The following is a 22081-nucleotide window of genomic DNA, read 5'->3' as shown; positions in this document are numbered from 1 at the left end:
ATTGTTTTTAAATGTGAGTGACCGCAGAATTCTTTTGTTCTATTCTCAGTATATTTTGAAAGATGGTTTTCAAGTGATATATATGGTTCACCATTCACTTGTTTTATGTGGTGCACATCATCAAGGTTCAGAAGTTCTTCTGGCCTAAATGTTGCCAGATGCAAATTTGATTTTAATGACCTCTGATCTGATGATGCCAGTTTTTCCCGCTCTTTCCACACTAGCATAATCCAATAATACTGTGGTGTAGCTAAACCCTTCATACCCATCAGTAGACAGAATCAAACAGGTCTGTGGCCAGCACTCTGAGATTGTGTAATATTTATACTCGAGCAGATATCCAAGGAGCTCCAAGATGTTTGGCAGCGTCCTGTTTCAAACATTCACAACAGACAGCTGGCCTGTGAAGCAGAAAGAGGAACTGTTAGTATGAAGAGTTTGTGTATCGTTGTGTAAAAGAACATCGTCAGTACAGACAGAACCCCTGCCCCTGGACTTGTTCCATCCAGGATGCGGAGGACAACACTGACAGAGTGCTGAGTGTACAGCTTTTAACACTGATCACGGTGCTCTCTGCTGAGCTTGACAGATCAATAAGACAGCCAGCACAGCAGGCCTCTGGGAAGGAAACATCACAGCAGTATCACTGTTGAACCTATTAACAGCGACAAACATTGTAACATGAGTATGACAAGGTGCCCGTTTGCAACTTTCTCATGTTCCTGTTTAAAAAGCCTAATTAACTGTTTGGGTGGTGGGTGAGTGGGCACATTGTGTGATCTGAGGAACATTTAGTAAACTAGAGAGCAATTACAACTTTGATGACCAAACAATGAACAAATCAAAGACCAAATCATTGGAAAATTCAGACTGATCTGATAGAGTAAGTACAGTCCCTCACCTGCCCTTTAATAATGATAACATTGACAGCATCAGTCTGAGACACTGATGGTTGGTCTGTGTTAACATCTAGTCATCTAGATATCCATTCATTTTCCATAACCACTTAAACTGGTGGGGGTCGCTTGGGGGCTGGAGCCTATCCCAGCTGACATTGGGCGAGAGCCAGGGCACACCCTGGACAGTTTGCCAGACTATCACAGTGCTAACGCATAGAGACAGACAACCATTCACACTCACATTCATGTCACCAATTAACCTAGCCTGTGTGTCTTTTGACTGTGGGAGGAAGCTGGAGTACCCAAAGAAAACCCACACTGCCCTAGGTTCGAACCAGGAACCCTCTTGCTGTGAGGCGACAATGCTCTCAGCAACTCAGTGGCTTGTAAAAACCCCAATAACGACTTTACTCCCCCCTGAAGTTCAGCTGGTATGATGTGTGCACTGAACTCATGGCGCTCCTCTACAGCTCCACGTTGGAGTTAGTCATCACCTTCTCACTCACTGGCTTTGGTAATCTATTACATCCACTGACTTTCTCTGGCCTCTGTTTGGAGACAGCTGTCTCTCCCTCTCACCCACACACTGCGTTCCAGGTCCCCCACGCCCTTTTTGAGTTCCTGAATCACCCACAGCTGCATGGCTGTTCACCCACACCTGACCTGCATCCAATTGTCAGCGGAGCAGTATGTCAACCCCCAAGACCAGTGTTCATGGCCTCTGGCCACTGAGCTGTTTGTTGGGCTGTTGCTGTGTTTTTTCTGGTAAAGCTCTGTGTTTTGATAGACTAGTAGTAACTAACCTTTGTTTAATCCAGCGGTTCCCAACAGGTGGGTCACAGTCCAAAAGAGGGTCGCGGGCCCATTCTGAATGGATCGCAAATGATTTGCAAACATGTCAAGTTTGTAAAAAACACACTTTATTTTGAAGTGCAGTGAATTTCCAGCACAGAGCTTTTATTTTGAAGTGTTGTTCCCTGCTGTAGAATGAGTGACTAACCAACAGCTACTTCACAGAGACAGCAAACAAGCTCAACGACATAGCCAAATGTAAGTAAGATGCTGAATGTATTAAACTGTGTGGACCTTGAACTAATGATTAAGAAGAAATCTGGACCCTGTGGCTGGACCATTTAGTAACCACTGGTTTAATCAGTATGAAGCCTCCATGCTGAGTAGCTGGTGACCTATGGGAGGCCTTGTAGGGGTTCTCTGCCTTCTATTTTTGCTCCACTCCAGTCAGGGAGTGTAACATTGTCCTAGTGTTTGGTTCTACAGGTTAAGTTAGTTTTATTTTTTTAGTTAGTGCAGGTTTTTTCTTTTATTGGGCCTTGGAGGCCTTGGTACCATATTAGCTTCTTATACTTTAAAGTGTTTCAGTAGCCTTTTCTGGTCATTTTGGTACATTTATTGAAAGGTTTAGGGAATCTTGTTATGTTACCCCCTCTGTTTCCCTGAGACATTTAAGTAAAGGTCATAACATCATCCCTCAAAAGGTTACATGTTGTTAAAGTGGCCAGTAAGATAAGTGGTGTTACACTGTCTAATCAGTCTAATATTGTCTGCAAGAGAGCAGTTTCTAAGGCTCAAGATATTTTACAACGTCCTCTTGATCCTCTGCATGGAGAATTTAAGCCCCTACCCCCCAGTTGCAGAGTCAGACCCCCGAGAGCCAGGTCTAACAGGCTGAATAAATCCTTTATTTCTGAGGCCAGTAAACTGCTAAATGGTCATGATGTCCTAACTGATGATTAGTTACCCTTTTAACTACTGGAGGCTGATGATGATGATGGTTTTAGAGATAATATACTCTGGGTCTCTGATTTTCACTTGTTTTAAAATGTTTTTTGTATCAGATGCCTTTGTCGCTGTGTTTTCTCTGTCTCTTTTTTTTTTACCTGGCTGCAAGACAAGTTTCCCCTCAGGGACAGAAACGTTATAGTTGAAGTTACTTTAGTTTATTTACCCAGTAGGTATTATAAATCTCTTTTTCAAAGGAGCCCTTGAAATGTCATATCCTGCCGTATTTTTTTGGTGGTGTGAAACAAAGATTTCAAGAGGCATAAATTTGTTTACAGAAAAATGCGCCTGTTTCCATGTTTCTGTTTCCAAGTTTTACTCCTACACGGGGAAATAGTGAAGAGATTTTATCTCCTGATCTCCCCTCTCCTGCTGATGGTGAGTGCAGGTCAACACGGACCTCTTAACCTAAATCTCAGGCAGACCTGTGATTAGCAAGCTAAAACGATCAGCTCTCTGTTTTTGAATTTGTGTCCAGGAAAGTGTCAAAAAAAAAAAAAAAAATAGGCCAGTTGGAGCACATGGAAGAGGACGGTTCAGGGCAACGAGTAGAAGAGGTCACAGCTCTGCTATCTTTTCGACCAGCCTTTTGTGAACACCTTGAAGGCATGGGTGGATTATGAGAGAATGGGCCCCTGGATACAGATATGCAAAAGGTCCCAACACCCATCAAACACAGGAGAAAGAAGAAAGTTTTGTGTCTTTTTGAGGTCATTTTGTGTCTTAATTAGTTGTTTTGTGGCTCTTTGCACTTCCTTTGCATCTCTTTCTTTCTTTTTTACAGTGTGACATTTTGCAGATGAAGGCCAGGGTGGCCCTTGTGTTGTTGGGCCTCTGTGCTCAGTAAGCTGACCTATGCTGCCAGCACAAAAAAAGATCATCTGATCCTCTGGCTCATGACAGCATGGAGTCTTTATCAGCATGCATTTGGTAGATAGCAGGGAAGCACCTACCGTATGACAGGTCAAAGGTCAACCACAAAGCTAACACAGACAGATGGAAATTCCCACACATGAATGAATTACAAGACAATGACTCCTCCATCACAGACACTAAAAGGAGCGTCTGACTCTGCCTAACTCCTTGCCAAAGTTTCCTGACACAATAAATCCACTCTGATACTCCTCTCCACAAGTATTTTACAAATACTATAATGTACTACATAAATATTCTATCCTGTGGTGCAGGTCGTATTTTATTATGTTGCTGCTGTACAGCTCATCTCGATCTAATCTGTCTGTCCATGCTGTCCTCCACGGTGTCCCACTGCCACAGCAATTTGTCTTTCTTCCATTGAGTGGGATTTGGCTGCTTTATATGAGCTAATGCTCTGTATGCGGCTGATGAGAGTGCAAGCCAAGCACAAACTGTATATGCCAGTCAGTGAAATGTAAACTTTCAGAAGACTTCCCCGTCTGTAGAGAGGCCCCCCCCCCCCATTACATTAAACCACTTAGCTTTATGGGATTATATAATGTTATATAATTTATTTCAACAGCAGAGATTCATCCATTGATTGGGTTCAGGCTAAATGTCACAGACCTGATACCGTCTAAAATGGAAAGAGAAGACGTCACTTTTTAGCTAATTTCTGTGATGCATGAGTATTTTTTCAAGAAAGCATGAATGCTCAGTCTTAAGAACGGAGGAATTAACATTCAATATCTTGTTTAGATTATACACTCTGTTGTGGATATGGTTGCCATCGGCTTCAGGGGGGAATAAAGGACGGATTTCGGTCTCTTTTATTTTAGGGATTCAGTAATTAGATGTAAAAACAAACAGAGTAGCTAGACAGAGACATGGTGTCATTATCTAAAACACACTTTTGTCGTCAGGTTATATTGCATCATTGCAGGCATTCTAGGTCACTGCGCAGCTGAGCACCCTCATCCCGCACCAGGATGAGGATAGCTTGTGATAGTGCATGTTTTCTTATGACTGATGTCACTTATGAGATTGTTTTTTACTTAAATCCTCATTATACTGAACTGACTCTTGCAGTAAGCCCAATTTGGCCATGGTACTTGAAATACAACTATTTCTAGATTCTGACAGTACAAACCTTTGACCAAACAAGTCAAGGTCTTTATTTGCAGAGACAAGCTTGACCCACAGGGGCCAAAAAATGTGTTTCTGAGCAGGCTTTGTGCGCCCTCTGCTGACAGGTTCTGGGACATTCGCTTCAGCTCCATATCCAGGTCTATCACACTGGATGTGATAAGAATGAGAGATGCTTATGCTTAGTTACAGTATAGCAAAGTGCAATGTAAACCTATTTGCATATGTCAGTAGTTCTATTTTAAATGCTTTCCAGATATAGCTCTAAGTTTTTATTTATCCTTGTGATGTGTTAAATGTTATTAATTCTGTTTCATGTGTTCCTGTATGAAATAATACTCAAATTTTATTCATATTCTGTTTCATACAAAAGAGCAACACTGGATAAAAAGATGTATTATTAAATGAAGGATTGTTGTGGCATAACTTTTGTTGGTCCAAGTGAACAAAACAAGTTTTCCCTCATTAGTGAGGAACATGCAATGTGTAAATATGTGGCTGTGTGTTTATATGATTGTCTGTGTTCTATCTCATGCTCATAACACCCCTCCACTCCACGGTTTTTTGTCCTTGAGGTGTGTTTTGGTGTGGACAGGTGTCTCTGGTATGCCGTGGGCCAGTTGGCAGCATCACCATGTCTGTACACCTCAGTGCCAGTCTGTGGGGGCAGCAGGGAAGCCACTTGAAAGAGCTGTGTGAGACAGACAGACATCAGCAGTGGCATTTAGCACATGAGGGTTCAGTGTCTATCAATACATTTCAATTTCATGTCAACAAAGTATGATGGTGAAAGACAGTTAGACTTGAAAATCATCTACATTGTTGCTCATTTAAAAGTAAATGCTGCTTAGATATACAGTGCTTTATAGTGGTGTGTGTGTTCAAAACTTTTGTGATAGTTTGAATTGTAAATACTCACATGTTGAAACGTAAGAGATGAGAAAGCTTAATGCTGTGAGAGCTCAGTGTAAACATACAATTACATAATGAGAGAGTCTTGATTATGACACCAGCACAAACTCAGTGCCGTTAAAAATGAACATAATTTGCATTTTCAATCCATTTCTTGCTAGTACATACTGCAACAGTGTCTCCTACCTGTACGCAGTCCCTGTCCTGTTTATGGCTCCCTCCCTCCTGCAGCAGGTTGTCTCTTCTGCTTTCACCCAGCAGCTGTGCTACTTGGAGTCTCCACCATCTGCCAGGCCACACTTTGCAGGGGAGGCAGGATCGGCAGGAACACCCCAAATCTCCCCTGCTGCTCACAGGTTGCCTCTTGTAGCAGCAGATGGGCCTGGAAACGCAGATGTCGAAAAACCTGAGAACTCTCCGAACCCAGACAGTCTGCGAGACAAAGGTAAGAGGACATACACGAAGCAGGAGAGCACACCCTGTCAACAAAAGGCTATCAATGTAAGGAAATCAGGGAATAATTAACACTGACATTGTTCAAGAAGGGCAAGACTTCATTCATATAAGATCATGAAGACAAGAATTGTGTAATGAGTAAAAAAGACATGAATGAAACAAAGAGATAAGGTTTAATTGCACTGTATTATAATTACGTATGATAATAAAAATGTGAGTATAATGTTTTGCAGGCACAGAAGTTAAGTGTCTGTTATTGCACCATTTTTGTTTAACAGTGATTAATCAGAGTATCAGCCAATTATGTTGAGGGAGTCCTTTGCAGTTGCCAGTATACCATTGTAAGTTTCCTTTTCTCCATATAAGATGACAGATAATGTAGTAATGAGTTGAAATCCCGTTATAGATCTCTACGCGGCCCTCACATCCAGCATCTAGTCTTGGGCAAGAGTGTTTCCTGAAGTCTGTAAGTTGTTATTTTTAAATCAGAAAAGAATTTATTTTCTGGCCAAAGCAAGCAGTTTTATTAAGATGGAGGAAAAATTAAACCATCAAGAGGCTCCTTTCTGGCAGACTGTAGGAAAACAGAACAGGGTAATTTTAGTTCCAGTTCATAAAATGGGATTTAGCTCTTTAGTTACAGGAGATAAATAATTATTGCTACTACAGATGTCTTTGTTTTGCTCTGTTAGCCAATAGGAGATGTCGTTAAATCATCAAGCCAAAGTATTATCATTTGAAATAAAATATCAGCAGGAAACAGTATAGTCCCATGTATGTGTAAACTACTTTTATATTGTGGAAGAGCTTTGTTATCGGTAATTGTAGTCAGAACGGAGAAGTTTCCCTCCATCCTGTATAGGTACAGTAGTGTTTTTCACAGTAAGAGAGAAGTAGAAACTTTTTAATGGTGATGATTGAAAAGAAATCAAAGTTCTGCAATAATCCCAAGCCTAGTTTTATGGAGGCTATCACTGCACGGCTGTGGGGCAGAGTTGAATCAATCCAGGCCTCAGGCCCTTTGGTCCCCCAGCTTGCCTCTACTGCTTCTGCCTCAGGTAAATGGGCCATTAAGTTCAGCAGGCAGCCACCTGACTGTCAAGAAGCTCACCACATGCTATATATTATAGTATTAGAGAAATCTCAGTGAAACATGCTGAAGCCAGACAACTCAGACTAAACTAAGGATGCAAAAGGCAAGGGAAATAAACACACACAAGAGAGAACATCAAAAGAAGTTATTCTTTGTCTGGTGCGATGGATGAGGACATGTAGCAGAACTGAAATTACAATCCACTGTCTCACTCTCACAGACTGACTGGACTGACCTGGGGCAAAGACAACAATGGTTCTGAGGAAAGTAAACTCTTTGTCTGTGAAGTTTGACCAGCTCCTCCTGGATTCTGAAAGCCACTATAGACACCTGTAATTCTGCACTTCTCAGGGGGATCACAGAGTCGTTACCTGCTCAATAAACATAAACACATCCATTCTTATGCAAGATATTTCAGCATGAAGATTACTGTAAATACCTGCAACACTTAAATGGACAGTTCAACCCAAAATCAAAATACATATTTTTCCTCTTACCTGTAGTGCTATTTATTAATATAGATTGTTTTGGTGTGAGCTGCCAAGTGGTTGTAGAGATGTCTGCTTTCTCTAGAATATAAATATAATTAAAAAAATGTAAATGATAGCTAAAAAAAAACAACATTTGAAAAACTCAACAGCATTGTCTCTTTTCTGAAATCATGACTCGGTTACTCAAGATACTCCACAGACCTTGTTGTGAGCAGTTTCATGTAGGAGCTATTTTCTTTCTGCTGAACTAAACCCGCCAACTGTATTATTGCACAGAAGGAAGCGTGCATCTACTCATGGACAAGAGGCTTGTGCCAGTGCTAGATGTAAACATTAATGGCATCCTCCTCAGCTGAGCTGTAAAGTTAGCTAGCTCAGTTGTGCTAGGTGAGCAAGCAGTAATAAAAATAATAAAAAACTTTATTTATATAGCACCTCTCAAACAAGAAATGCAGCACAAAGTTGCAACAGTGTGAAGCGTAAAAAGAAAGAGTTTCAGACCTGTATCAAGAGTTAAGTGAACAGATACATTTTTAGCTTTCTTTTAATTGACAAAGGCTGCATCCCTGATCTTCTTCTGGCTGTTGCTGGATGTAGGCGCACACGTCCTTGTGCATGGTGATGTGGTTAGTGGGTGTAGTCTGGTAGAGAGAAAATAGTTCCTACATGAAATTGCTTACAACAAGATCTCTTGCAGGTTATGACTTCTAAAGAGACATTGCTGTTAAGTTTTCAAATGTATGTTTTGGGCACTTTGAGCACCACAAGCCGAGTGCCATCTACACCCATTATATTTGAGAGAAGGCAGACATCTCTACAGTCGTTATTCCCAACACTCAGCAACTTACAAGAAAGCAATCTAGACTGATAAATAGCACCACAGGTAAGAGGGAATATACGCATTTTTGATTTTGGGGTTATTGTCCCTTTAAATCAAATAGTAACCTTGGCACATAAATGATGGTGAACTACAAAAATGCTTTATCTTTTCTTCCTTGAAGAATGAGATTGTAATAAGATAAAAAGCGTCTTGCTGCCTCGAGGAAAAGATGTTCTGCAGATTGGGTTTGTAACAGACCTACACACCAACACACACAGGCTTCATGTCACATACCAAAAACCTGAACTGACAAATGCAAACACTGTGTGAAACAAAGTACAAAGCTGCTGTTACATTCTTCTGCACTGACAGAATCTTAAATTCTTTAGGTATTTGGTCCTCTTTGTATCCTGTCTTCCATTGGGAGGGTACGCAACTCTGGAATGTGTTTTTCCCCTTCCACCAGCAGGAGGAGTTGCTGCTTCATGGACTGGTACACGTCTCCCACGCAGGCTGTCTTCTTGGTGTTGATGTCATGACTCCTAGGTGAGACCAGAGCTGGGAACTGAGAGCAGCAAAGCATAATGTGAGTTCACAATGGTCTCAGGTGATACCGCAATGTGGGAATGAACCTTTCCAGAAGGTGTGTGAGTGTGTATGTGTGGAGGGAGATAAATGGGGGGATGAGGAAGGTGATGATGCTTCTAGGTGTATGAGTGCTTTGGCACTCGGAGAGCTGCGAAGGTTAAAGCAAGACAAGGCAGGTAGAGGAGGTTTTTCATGGACCTGGGGTAAACAATGATGGATGGAGACCACACAATCCCAGTAGTATGTGCTGTAGTGGCTCATTTGCCAATCATCTAATTTATTTCTGTGCGTTTCTTTTACATGGAAAAGCATATATCTGGTTGTTATTATGCATTTGAAGGTAATTGAACATTGGCACACAATCCCAGACCTAGTGGTGCAATTAAATGGGCTATGATTAGATGGGGTCCCTCGGCTATTTTGTTATTTCTAAGAAGTAACTGAATCCAGCCCACAGCTAGACTCCCCACACAGTTTAATGGCTGCCTGTCTAAAATGTACCATGTATCTTCGTCTCTGGTCTTAATCCACATGATGTTCAGAAACAGGTAAGGGATTTTTGGCTGGCATGTTTAAGAAATATAAGGGTTAACTCCTGATGCAGAACTTTTTATCTGAGATCTTAAGCAACGGCGTTTTACCTGTTGCACACTGGCCTCTGCCCACAGAAGCACGCCGATGGACAGAGCACCCACTGTCTGTCCCTTGGCTCTGTGACTGCTGATGCAGTCTCTCTCATTCTGAACAGCTGGAGATTAAAGAGAGGAAAGAACCATCAGAGAAGTTTCTTGGCTTCTCCAGACTTCACCTCTGCTCTCCACTTCTCGACTCGCCTCGGCTGCAAACATCTCCCGAAAGAAAAGACCTACTCTTTGCCTCCACAAAGTCCCTCTATTCTCTGTGACATTGAAGCTGCTGTTCGTGCTAACATTAGCCATGCCAAATGTTGCCTACTACGCAAATGTGGCAGAAATTAGAAAGAAAATCCCTTTTTTCAGGAGCCTCCTGATGTGTGTCTGTTTTAGGATCCTAGTAGTAGTAGTGTAGTAGTGGGGAGTTGTGGCAATGTGGTATGATTGGGTAGAAAAGTGTGTCTTACATTTTATCCTGGGTGTATAAATGCTGTGACTAATCTCTTTGTCTCTTCATTTTTCTTCTCCTTTCTATTACTTATCCACCCAAAGTTTCTCCCTGATAAAAAAAAAAACAGTGATTGTGAAGATAAATATAGAGACAATATTTTCTGATCCATCCTTTTAAGTATGAAGTACAAAGTTGTTGAAACTGTTTAAATCCTGTTCATCCTGTAGACCTGTGTTTATTTGATATATTTTTATTTGATATTCTGATGTTGACAGAAGCTTCTAATATTTGCTGCTGACAATAAAAAGTGGGCGTGGGTGCCTGGATGCTTGATGGTGTGGATTATGTTTAGTGGAAGAGATGTCATCACATGTTGATGACCCCTCTGCGAGAGTCATTAGAAACAGAGCAATCTGGATGGCCCCAGACTGATTCCAATATGGCTCTACAAAGTCAGACAACAGGGCCGAGTGTCGGAGTAATCAGTCATCAGAGCTGTCCTCTCAGCAACCAATCAGGAGCGTATTAATCAAACTAGAGGAGGAGAAGGAGCGGGAGGCGCCCTCTGCGCTCCACTGACATGGTCCTGCATGACAATGTCCCAAATGAATCTTCTGTGGAACATCAGGAGTAAACAGTTTCAGGGAGTGTGCTCGGAGGAAAAGTACAAAATGACTGGCTGCCGGAGGAGTCTTGTTTAATGCTTTACTTATGTGTTTCTACCACAGCTGCACTCCTGGCTTCATTTGAAAGTGATATTACAGCATGTTATGCAAACCAGGCGAATTAGCGAAGTAAACATTTAAATTAGTAGCCTTGGCCTCCACTTCAGGGGGTTGTGAGCAACATCTTTCCAGAAATCTGCAGAGCAAATATTTGCCTATGCTCAGCCATGTTAATTATTCATGTAGAGGCTGTTCATGGCTCCTCTGATAGCATCTCCTTGCTTATGTGTGGGAGTCAATGGAAGATAAGATGTACACACTGCACATAAACACACCCATTGTTACTCAAGGCAGACACACAAATATTTTTCTCTCTATTAAACCACCCCTGATCCCTTGTCTTTTCATTAAAGTGGACATGGCATGTTCAGAATACAAGGTTCTTGTGGTTTCATTTCATTTTAAAATTTTAAACACTGAAGGTGCATTGTATTCCAATAACTTCCCTTACTAATTCCAGTCTTGAAACATTAATGGAGTGACGACACTGGTTCTTTTTGTCTTAGTCCACAGTACACTGCCTGTTGAATCTGAGAACGGACAGTGTACAAACACAAATGCACACACTATTTAACACAGCTGTTGGATTATATTAAAAGAATCCTCCACAAATGCAGCATTGCACGTTTTGTCTGACTCACATTTAAAAAAACAAGCTCAAAATCTACATAGCAGAGCTAAAGATATTGTTTTTGCATTCCATGCATTCTTCTTCATTCCTCCCCCAAAACCTGGTGCCTACATTACCCATAATGCAACCCATCCACTAGCCATTGGCAGGAGCTAATGTAACCTTGAGCCACTAGCCACAAGCAAAAATGAGAAGAGGGCTACAGAGGTCTGGTAAGCTCACTTCTTTCTTCAGCCCCAACTGATGCTGACTCAAGTGATATAGTTTGAGGCAATTTATTAAACTTCACACTGCTCCCACTGAAGCCACAAGATACTTTACAACTTTTTTCACAAATGCAGTAGTACTCCACAACACCTGTAAACAGACTGATGTTGGAAATCAGTGGAGTTCCTCTTTAATATTTGTCAGAAGAAAATTACACATGTTGAATATTTTGAGGTTTAGAAATAATTCAACTAATATTATACTTGAGCATTTACATGAATTGATCTGGCAACTCACCGTGCACTCAATTGCACACAATTTTAATGCAAGCTTGGACATGACAGAATCTGATGGCTCAATCACCTGCTCACATGGGAAAGTAAGACCCTACAGCAATATCTCACCATTGATTTAGAGTCCTCTGTCATTATATGTATGATATTGTTTCCATGCCTGGACTAGTCCCAGTGACAAGGACCTTCAGGTTGCTTTTCTATTACCAGGTGAAGTTTCTCCTATGATACATCTCACAGTGGGTGATAACTTTAACACCACAGAATAACCTGTTACTTCAACTTGAATAAACATCTGTTTTGAATTTTCAGCATTGTTATTTCTGCTGGTGGATAGTGGCTGTAACAAAGACCTACCTGTGATATGATGGTGGATATTAAAGATCCAGTGTGTAAGATTTAGGCTAACATATTGGCAGAGATTGAATATGATATAATAAGCATGTTTACTTTAATGTATAATCACCAGAAAAAAGGAATCATCGTGTTTTTGTTACCATAGAAGGAGCCATTTATAGCTACATAGAGAGCGGTTCTCTACCACAGAGATTGTCATGTTGCACTGCCATGTTTCTACAGTAGCCCAGAATGGACAAACACAACACTGGCTCTAAAAAGGGCCATTCCAATTTTCAGGTTTTTGCATTTTTATATTGACCGTCATATATACCAGCCCGTCTGTGATGAGCAATGCTGGAAATACAAAGTTTTTTTTTTTAACTTGACACTGCTTTATTCAGTGTTTTTACAGGTTTAGATTACTTGATAATTCAGGTCCTGGTGAAAACCTCCTGAATGTCTGGATCAGAAATAAGGTAAACACATTTAGTTAGAGCAAACATTAGCAGGTGCTGGGCTAGCAGCCTGTCTCTGATGTGCCAAAAAGCATAGGAAATACACTGATTTGTAATGTGGAACTGTTGTATTCAGTGTTTATAGCGGTTTGTTTTGAAGAGAAGGAGACCTCTGCGGATAATTTGGATCCCAGTAAAAACCATCTAAACATCAGGCACACACAGCAGGTACTGGGAGAGTGGCCCATTTCTGACATGCATGAAACTGCTTTATTCAGCATTTTTAGTCACCAGGGGTCTCATTTATAAGACAGTACAACAATCCATACTAGAAATGTACGTACAGACAAAAGCCAAAAATGGCATGCCCCAAAAAATATTCCACAATTTCTACAGGCTTCCACCTGATCATCTGCGTCACCAATTTCCCATCTCCAAAATGTTCGTAAGCATCAGCCAAAGTTTCTTCCATGAAGTCTGCCTTTATAGAACACAACATTTGTGTGGGAAATGGTGTACACCACTTTCAGGCCTCGTTCTGTGCGTACGCAATGTTTATAAATGAGACCCCTAGTTTGTTTGTTTTGAAGAGGAAGAGACCTCTGCCGATAATTCGTCTCCTTCTCCAATCTTCACTACTAGATGCCACTAAATCCCACTAAATCCTATAAACTGGACCTTTAAGATAAAAAATGAGTAAAATGTAGGTGAATAATGATCCGTGGTACTGAGGAAGCTTCATGCTGACTCACCTATATTTGTAAGTCTGGTTGTTGCAAATGCTCCTCCTAAAGAAGCCCTTGCAGCCATCACAGCTGGATGCACCATAATGTTTCGCTGTGACCCTGCCTGCACATATGGAACAGTGAGTCCTTCCTCCATCGGGCTGTGACAGTGATGAGGTGAGCGGGAAGTATGTCAATATAAAGATACAATATATGGAGAAAATGGAAAAAGTTTGAAAAGAAGACAAGTGATAAACATGAGCAATGTAAGGGAGTAGGATTCTCTATGACCTTTAAGACATGGACCTCTTTTATTTGGTTGCTAATGAATAAGTAAATACCTCTGAGTCTAATCTAATAAGCCCCACAAGCATCTGAGACAGATCACATAGCTGAGAGAACATCAGCTTTGTTAAGAGCAGACAGGCACCTTGACAGAGACGATCATTCACAATCCCTTTCATCAGCGAAGGCACATAATGAATCTTTTTCCACCTCTGTGAACAGAAATAACCTTGTACATGGACAGAACTTTGCAGCAAGGTGTTGATTGAGAAGTTACAGCCCTTTAGGAATCGGCTGAGCACTGTTTCATAGGTCTGGTAGGACCAGTGGAGATGATAATAAAAGCAGGGTTATAGGTAAAGATATCACTGCTCTACGTGGCTGCCAGTGCCATGGGCCGCGGAGGAGCACTGCTACTTATTACTCAAGAGGAAGAGGAAACTCCCCATTTAATTAAAGCAGTCAGAGGTCAGCAGCAAGCCAAAGTCCACTACTCTCCTCTGGCTAATTTTACATTCAGCTGTCTGTTTAAATTTATTCTCCTTCCATGTTACTCTAAATTGCATCCTGCCAGTGTTTGATTGCTGCAGGATTGTCTGTCTTAAAAGCACTGACCATCAAATACACATTCATGGTGCAGTGTTCCTGTGCTGATGCTGGTACTGTACAGACCGCAGGCTATAATGTATGTAAATTGCATATTTAGTTTAGGGAGATGAAGCAGCTAGGGATTACAATTTAACAAGGAAAATGCTTTCTGTGGTCAAAGATCAGTTAGATTGAATTAAGAGATTAGAATACATTTGCCTTGCAGTTATCTGGATTTGAAGAGCGGCCTGTTGGTAAAGCTTCTTCATTTAAAGTGGCAAGGAAAAGGGCCTGATTCAACTCAGCTGAGCCCTAATTATAATGATGACAGAGGATAAGATTATGGAGGAAATTAGATCAGAATGTAAACTAATGTAGACTGCTGAAATGATTAGTTGAAGGACAGAAAATTAATCTGCAACTACTTTGATTATTAATTTTTTCATTTAAATTATTTCTGAAGCAAGAACGGCAATATGTTACCTGTTTTCAGCTTCTCAGCTGTTATCATATCATTGCAAAGTGTCTCTGGGAAATTCATTCATTCATTTTCTGTAACCACTTATCCTGTTAGGGGTTGCAGGGAGCTTACCAGCTTATCCCAGCTGGCATTGGGCGAGGGGCAGGGTACACCGTGGACAGGTCGCCAGACTATCACAGGGCTGACACATAGAGACAGACAACCATTCACACTCACATTCACACTTACGACCAATTTCGAGTCACCAATTAACCTGCATGTCTTTGGACTGTGGGAGGAAGCTGGAGTACCTGGAGGAAACCCACACACTGAAACAGGGAGAACATGCAAACTCCACACGAAAGGGCTCCCCCACTACTGGTACGAACCTGAAACCCTCTTGCTATTAGGCAACAGTGCTAACCACTGCACCAACATGCTGCCTCTCTGGGAAATTGTGAAGGCCAATTGGTGGATCAAACAATTAATTGACAAAATATTCATTAGATAAATCAGTCATTTGATGCATCTCCAACATGGCTCTCTCTTTGAGAATAGTAAGTGCTGCTATGGGCATAGATTTTGGGGGACACATAGGGGACATGTCCCCCTAAATATTACACACATGAATTTGGCCCCTCCTCAGTAAAAACATGAAAACAGCAGAGGACTTTTATTTTGACAAACTGCTAGAGGGCAACTTAAAGACACAACAATGCCTCCAGTTAAACAGGAGGTGGCAGTACGGAACCTCAAAAGCAGTGGTTGCAATCTAGCCTTGCGTCACCAGGCTCTTCACGTATGGGGAAGAGCCTGGTTTCCATTCACTCTGAATTTTGTCTGGATTCTGGTTCCGGTCTAGAGAATCCGTAATTCACCACATTCACCAAAGTAAAAGTGTTCACCAAAGTAAAACTTTAAATTCTGGAGCACCATTGATTTACAATAAAAGAAAAAGGTTAACTTAATGGCTTGGGGCTTTTCTTGTAAATTATTTTCTTTAAATTAAAAAGCTTCACCACAGGGTGTCGGTAGTGTAGTGGATAGTGCCGGCACCCCATGTACAGAAGCATTGCCTTGCTGCAGTGGCCGTAGGTTCGAATCCAGCTCGCGGCCCTTTGCTGCATGTCAGTCCCCACTCTCTCTCTGTCTCCCCATTTCACCCTCTCTCCTGTCAATAAAGGCAAAAAGCCAATAAAAATAATCTTTAAAAAAAAAAAAAGTTTCACCGCATTTTTATTAGCTTGGTGCTTTTATTTTGACGGAAAGGCGCATCCATCGAATTCCGGATCCTGTCTCTCTCATCCTGGTTCCGGTTCCTTACCAAAATGGCCAACGGCCCCAGACCAGTTGCAATCTGCTGTAAAACAGGAAGAAGATGAAGCAACTACACAAGGTTGAAGCAGGAAGTGGCATGATATTTACACCATAAAGTGATGCAGATAAGGCACATATTGTTGCATAAAAAATCACCAGAAAACTTCTTTGAGAGGACCCTCACTTAATATGTGTCTGCCCAAATGTTGCATTGCTTCAGTGTCTGGATTAAGTGACAGCTGATGACGCTCAGGAGGCCTTTGCTTTGATCAGGGGGATCTAGGTGATGTTGTCATCAAATCCGTCGTACTGGTTCATAGTGGTGTCAGCATCATGTTTAAATGTTCACTGTCTGTGCTGCAATGAGTGTTCTTACTCCAATTTAAGGACAGTCCCAGTAAGCTATGTGGTTCAAATTAGGCTCTGTGGTTTGAAGGGTTTTGGGACTGGTTGATATGCAAAACTGGATCCAATACCTTTCCTTCTTCACAGTTTTTGGCAGCTTATGTTTTTGTTTTCTCGATCCACTCCTTAGGTGTCGAACTTCTTCATAATGGCACTTGTAAGATTTTGCAAGCTGCTCCCTGATGGTCCACTTCAGTGACGACTCAGTATTGAAATCTGGCCCCACTGTCTATTTGCTTGTCTCTTATCAGTAAAGCATACACAGGAGAGAGTTCAGAGACAGGTTAAACTCACTGTGAAGACCAAAAACAGATAAGACCTGTGAGAAAAGACATGTGACTAACATGTAATATATTCATGACTAGCTCATTTTATCAGGAAGATAAATGTCATCAAAAAAATAAAAAAGTCAAGTCCAAAGGTTGCATGCTGGGATGTCTTATCGAATTTTTGCCGCACATTCACACCGTATTCTCTTACCTTGGACAATCAATACGGCACAGAAGAGTGATATAGCACAAACAAACACAGCGGGAGACTCTTTATAAGAGTATGGACGATGGCTGATTAACCTTACCTTTAGTTTTAAGGTAAGTGATATTGTACAATGCCATCACAGGGGGTGAAGGTGACATTTGCCTTCATTTTTTTTTTTTTACCTTTTGTTTGTTTTTTTTCCCATCCCCATAGAGTATTTTACTTTCATGATGGAGAGGGACTCAATTTTTCACCTTTGCCCTTTGGAGCATGCCATCAGATCTTTGGTGTTATTGATTAGTGCTGGAGTCCCACTACATGTTTACAAATAAAGTTAATCTATATCTCTTTGATTCAGATAGCACATGTATTTGAGATAGTTTGGTTGTCTGTTCAGTCACTAGTGAAACTCCAGATAAGTCATTATGGCTTAGCAAAACAATTTGCTCTGCATTCTTCAGAAAACTCAAACATAGATTATTCCCAACAAAGATCATTTTTAATTGAAAATAAGTTTGTATTTATTATCTTTGTGATAAAAGGAATAAACTCCATGGCATCTAGGAAAATGATGGTCAAGTTCAGGATGAAAAAATATTTCATGACATCATATTATAGATCTTATGGATATGAAATAATGTGTGTGTGTGTGTGTGTGTGTGTGTGTGTATTGAGGCAGAGTTTTGAAAAAGTGAAAGACAGGGATAAAGGTGAACGTGGTGGTCATACCTTTTTTTTTTTTTTTTTTACAAATTATTACAAATTATATGTCAGACCACATATGAGCTTTCCCCGTACTGATATCCATCATACTTTGGTGTAATGGGATTTCCTGGGTGAGAAGCACTCCTTCCTTGAATGTCACGCTAGGCCGCAGGTCAGACCTCCCCTGGCAGTGGCTCGCACACTCAAGCTTTGTTTAGGTGATTGATAGATCACCAAAACCTCAAAGAGGTATGAGGACTGCAGAGTAGGCGCCTGTGCTCTGAGTTTCTATCAGGAAAGGGTTAAAAATGACCCATGAATATTGATTGTCTGGCTTGTGAATCTAAAAACGTCACCTGCAAAATAAAAAATACATGTTACACCATGAACTGTGTACTACAACTATAAGCTACACGTTTTCAGCTCCCAAACTTTTATTTTCTCCTTTTAAACTCTCAACAATTTTCTTATGATTGAATATAATATTAATCTGTTACAACAAAAACTAGTACATTTAATTCTGTCCATCTGTTTTAATCGATTCCCTGTGGATGAGGAGATCAGTCATACAGATGAACATCATTCAGGATGACAGGACAGGATTTTCTGTGTCCACTAGGGGGAGATAGAGTACAACATATCAGAGCAAACCTGCCTCACTTTAAAGCTGTGCAGCAGCCAAAGCTCACTACAACTTTTAGTTTAAATAAATGTGAGCATCCTTTTTTTAATGTTAATTGATTCATTATTGAATTAATCAAACATATCGAAGATGTGTTGGCATGATCATGATTCTTTGTCCTGAATGAAACATTGTCAGCTTATATGCTTACTTCCTAGTATGGAGTGGCACCCCCAGAAAATGTTTATAGGGGTGGCAATATGGGACCACTGAAAATCTAAACTAAATCAAAACTAAAAGTCTTGACTGAAATTAAAGAGTTTGCTTATGCTGTTGTAGTATATAGGTGAGCTGAAAATGATGTAAGTATGGACAGTTGATATACTTTGGTTTCTTATTTTACAATTAATGTCAATTAATGTTGATTTTCAAATACTTCTTATTGTTTTTAAATGTTTTAATGGTTTAGGTAATTAAGTGTATTTTTATTTGTTTTAAGTGTTATTATTGTTATTGTCTCCCCTTTTTTAAGAATAATGATAATAATAATGCCGTCCTATTTTATTTGGTTTTATCATGTCCTGCTGGTTTTTATATATGTAATACCTTATTATCTTATATGATATTTTAGGTTTGTCATGTATGATGTATCTTAAGCACATTGAGTTTATGCTTGTCATATGAAATGTGCTATATAAATAAAGTTGACCTGACTTGACTAATTGCCTGATGTGCATGAACTAATACCAAAACAGTTAACATTTTGAGTTCCACAGCAATCATGTTTTAATGTGTTATGTATCTATATATGTTACACGGTTCATTGTTCTTCAAATAGGCTGGTTATCCTGTTTCTCAAAAAGACAAACATATAGCTTTACTTTAAATGGATACATTGACTATAAGGAACAAAACATTTACTTGGAACAACCCTTCTCAAGTTCAGGAGAGACTCATGGGTACCCAGAGGACCCATTTTCATTCAGGTACCTTGAGGTGGGAGTTCAAGAGACTCCTTGGGAAATGGCGATGCCAGTTGATCCCTCGCCAAAAGGTAGCCTAAATTTAGAGTGATATTTAGCCCCCATCCTGACAGGCTATGCCTACATGGTTGGCACCAATGGATGTCTTTGGTTGCCTAGTTTCACAAGATACACTTTCACTAGCTTAAAAAATGAACCTGCCGAACCCTCTTAAAGGCAGTGAGGGCCAGTGATCGTATCACCTTGGGGGCACCACTGCCAGCGTGTCCTGTATTTGGGTAAAAACTCTCCAGAAACCTTCCTTTCATTTGTTTGACTCCTTTGACTTACATACTGTAGACTTGTTATTGGCTTTTACACATTTATATAAAATGGAAAAGATGTTTTTCCTATACTTAAAAAGGAAGAGCAAAAGCTAACCATGGTGAAGATTACATGTATGCAACTATACACCAAACTACACTGCTACAACTACAAGCTATAATAACATTACATTTTCATTTTGTTTTACATTTTGTCAAAATAAAACAATAAAGCCTGCAATGTGTGTACAGCATCTTGCATTCATCACAGAATGCAGTACACATAAAGACAAGGACATTCATAAACAAAGCAAAGTCCATTGTATAGCAATTTATCACACCTCAGGAGGAAAAAACTCAGTCTCTTCTCAGGCCTTCTCTCCTGCCCTGACATACTGTCTGGCTGCAATCTCTGAGCTCTGACCAGCTCCAAGTGTGACCCTCAGTCACATAAATAATTTATGCTTTTCCAGAATTACAATAGAAATGAAAGAGCGCCACACAACAGATACAGGTTAGAAAACAGTAAATAAATGAAATAAAATATTCTGGATATGTCTGCTCTTTAGATAAGAGCAGTTTCTGTGGAGCATTTCTCCAGCCCAAACAAGGTCTGACACATTTGTCTCAGTGAATTTGATTAATAAAGCTAGATCTTAAATCTCCACCTGAATACCAATGCAATGATAAACCCTCAAAGATTAATATGATGTACAGTACGAAAAAATGAAGCCTTTGGAGTTTCATTCAAAAATGGGGGGTAGAGTAAAACAAAGCAGCAAAAATTGGTCATAAAAGCATGGTAAGCGCATGATTTAGTGGGGCGATAAAGAGTGGAAAGGTGGCCATTCATCATGGAGGCTAGCTCACCAGGAGAGGGCCTGTCACAGACACCACCAGGTCTGGGAGGCATTTCGAGAGAGAGACAGAGAGAGAGAGACTCCAGTTGCCCCCCACAACCTGTTTGTCCCAATGTCTTTTCCAGATGGACACATACAGACCTCAGATGGGTGACGAGTGCTTTGTCTTTCCTGCTCTGCAACTCCATTGTCACAGCAGCGTTGAGGGATGGATGTTGTTAACTGCAAAGTAGAGGACCAGACATAGGAAAGCTTAGAGCTGCAGGACCAGATGATGGGAACAGAAGAAGCTTTACTGTGGTAACACCATATTATATTATAACAATACAGGGCCATATACTGAAAACATCCACCCTCATCAATGAGCTGCAAATGTCTCTTGAAAAGGACCCAAATTTGGTGTGCACCTAGTTGCAGTCTATAAGGCACATCAACAAAACATCAAAGAACAAAACACCAAATAGATGTACAGTCATTTGTTGAAAATAAACCCACTTACATTTTTATTATTGAAACAGATACCTTTGGGTCACTTGAAGCTCCATGAAGAATTAATACCTTCTCTCAACACCTGCGGTTGCCTTAGTGTTTCTGGGTATGTTGCACTGGAGTAACTATTAGAACCACACAAGCAAATCTGTGCGTCACCATACATGAGGATTCATTTATCTCTCGAATACATCATACATCTGTCTTTTTACTCAGCTACAGCCACTTTGACGAGGTCCATGAGAAAATTCCAGAGAGAAGTGACTGATTTCTATGTTCAGTGTTTTTTTTAAACCAACATTTATTGTTTGTTGGCTACTTTCAGCCCAGTGTTTTGGTTCTCTGGACCTAGCTGAATGTAATCAGACATTTTTAGTGCGTTGCACAGTAAGGGTTTTTACAGTTTCCCAGTCTTTTGTTCTTTTGTTTACCCAAACAAAGTTGACCAAGCTGATCTATATAACAGAAGGCTATGAAACATCTTCCAATTTTATCAGAATATTTAGACTCTACATGTTTATGTCATTTATGTCCATTTTTTTAACACTTTATTTTTTATTGTTTTAACAAAATGTTATAAAAAGGCAGCGAAAAAAAAGAGTACAAAACAAAACACAAACAAACAAAAATATGTACAAAAAAGCCTGGATTGCCCTGTCTCTCAAAACCTATTCATCCTATACATCATATATGTTATTCACAACTTTCAGCCATTCATCTTGTGTTGGTGGTTCTGCCTTGTGCCATCTCTTCCTGATGGCCTTTTTACAGGCTGCCAACAAGATTTTCAGTAGGTATCTGTCTCTCTTAACACAGTTCCTCCTGTCATGCTGCCTAGCTACAATACCATGCGTAATCTACTGCAGGTATATCATAGCCCAAAATTTTTATCATATCCATGTGAACATTAAACCAAAACCGAACTATGTCAGGACAGAGCCAAAATACACGGGTATGATCCGCATTTATTGCCCCTATGGCCATAAAAAATAAAAAATAAAATAATAAAT

At 40.4% G+C, this 22081-nt stretch overlaps 1 protein-coding gene across 1 annotated transcript; it reads right to left on the bottom strand.

Annotated features, from left to right (window-relative positions):
* Positions 1 to 5407: 5407 nt before the first annotated feature.
* Positions 5408 to 16780, bottom strand: hnf4b (hepatic nuclear factor 4, beta). The gene is given in 14 exon segments (XM_078162807.1): positions 5408 to 5451; positions 5680 to 5712; positions 5837 to 5946; positions 5948 to 6104; positions 7457 to 7509; positions 7511 to 7597; positions 8712 to 8794; positions 8942 to 9097; positions 9762 to 9868; positions 11371 to 11409; positions 11412 to 11458; positions 13606 to 13766; positions 16525 to 16603; positions 16773 to 16780. Coding segments are annotated over 14 exon segments (1164 nt in total).
* Positions 16781 to 22081: the final 5301 nt, after the last annotated feature.

The sequence above is a fragment of the Epinephelus lanceolatus genome, chromosome 2, assembly GCF_041903045.1.
Source record: "Epinephelus lanceolatus isolate andai-2023 chromosome 2, ASM4190304v1, whole genome shotgun sequence".
Taxonomy (NCBI): domain Eukaryota; kingdom Metazoa; phylum Chordata; class Actinopteri; order Perciformes; family Serranidae; genus Epinephelus; species Epinephelus lanceolatus.
This window is presented reverse-complemented; position numbering and strand designations above follow the sequence as displayed.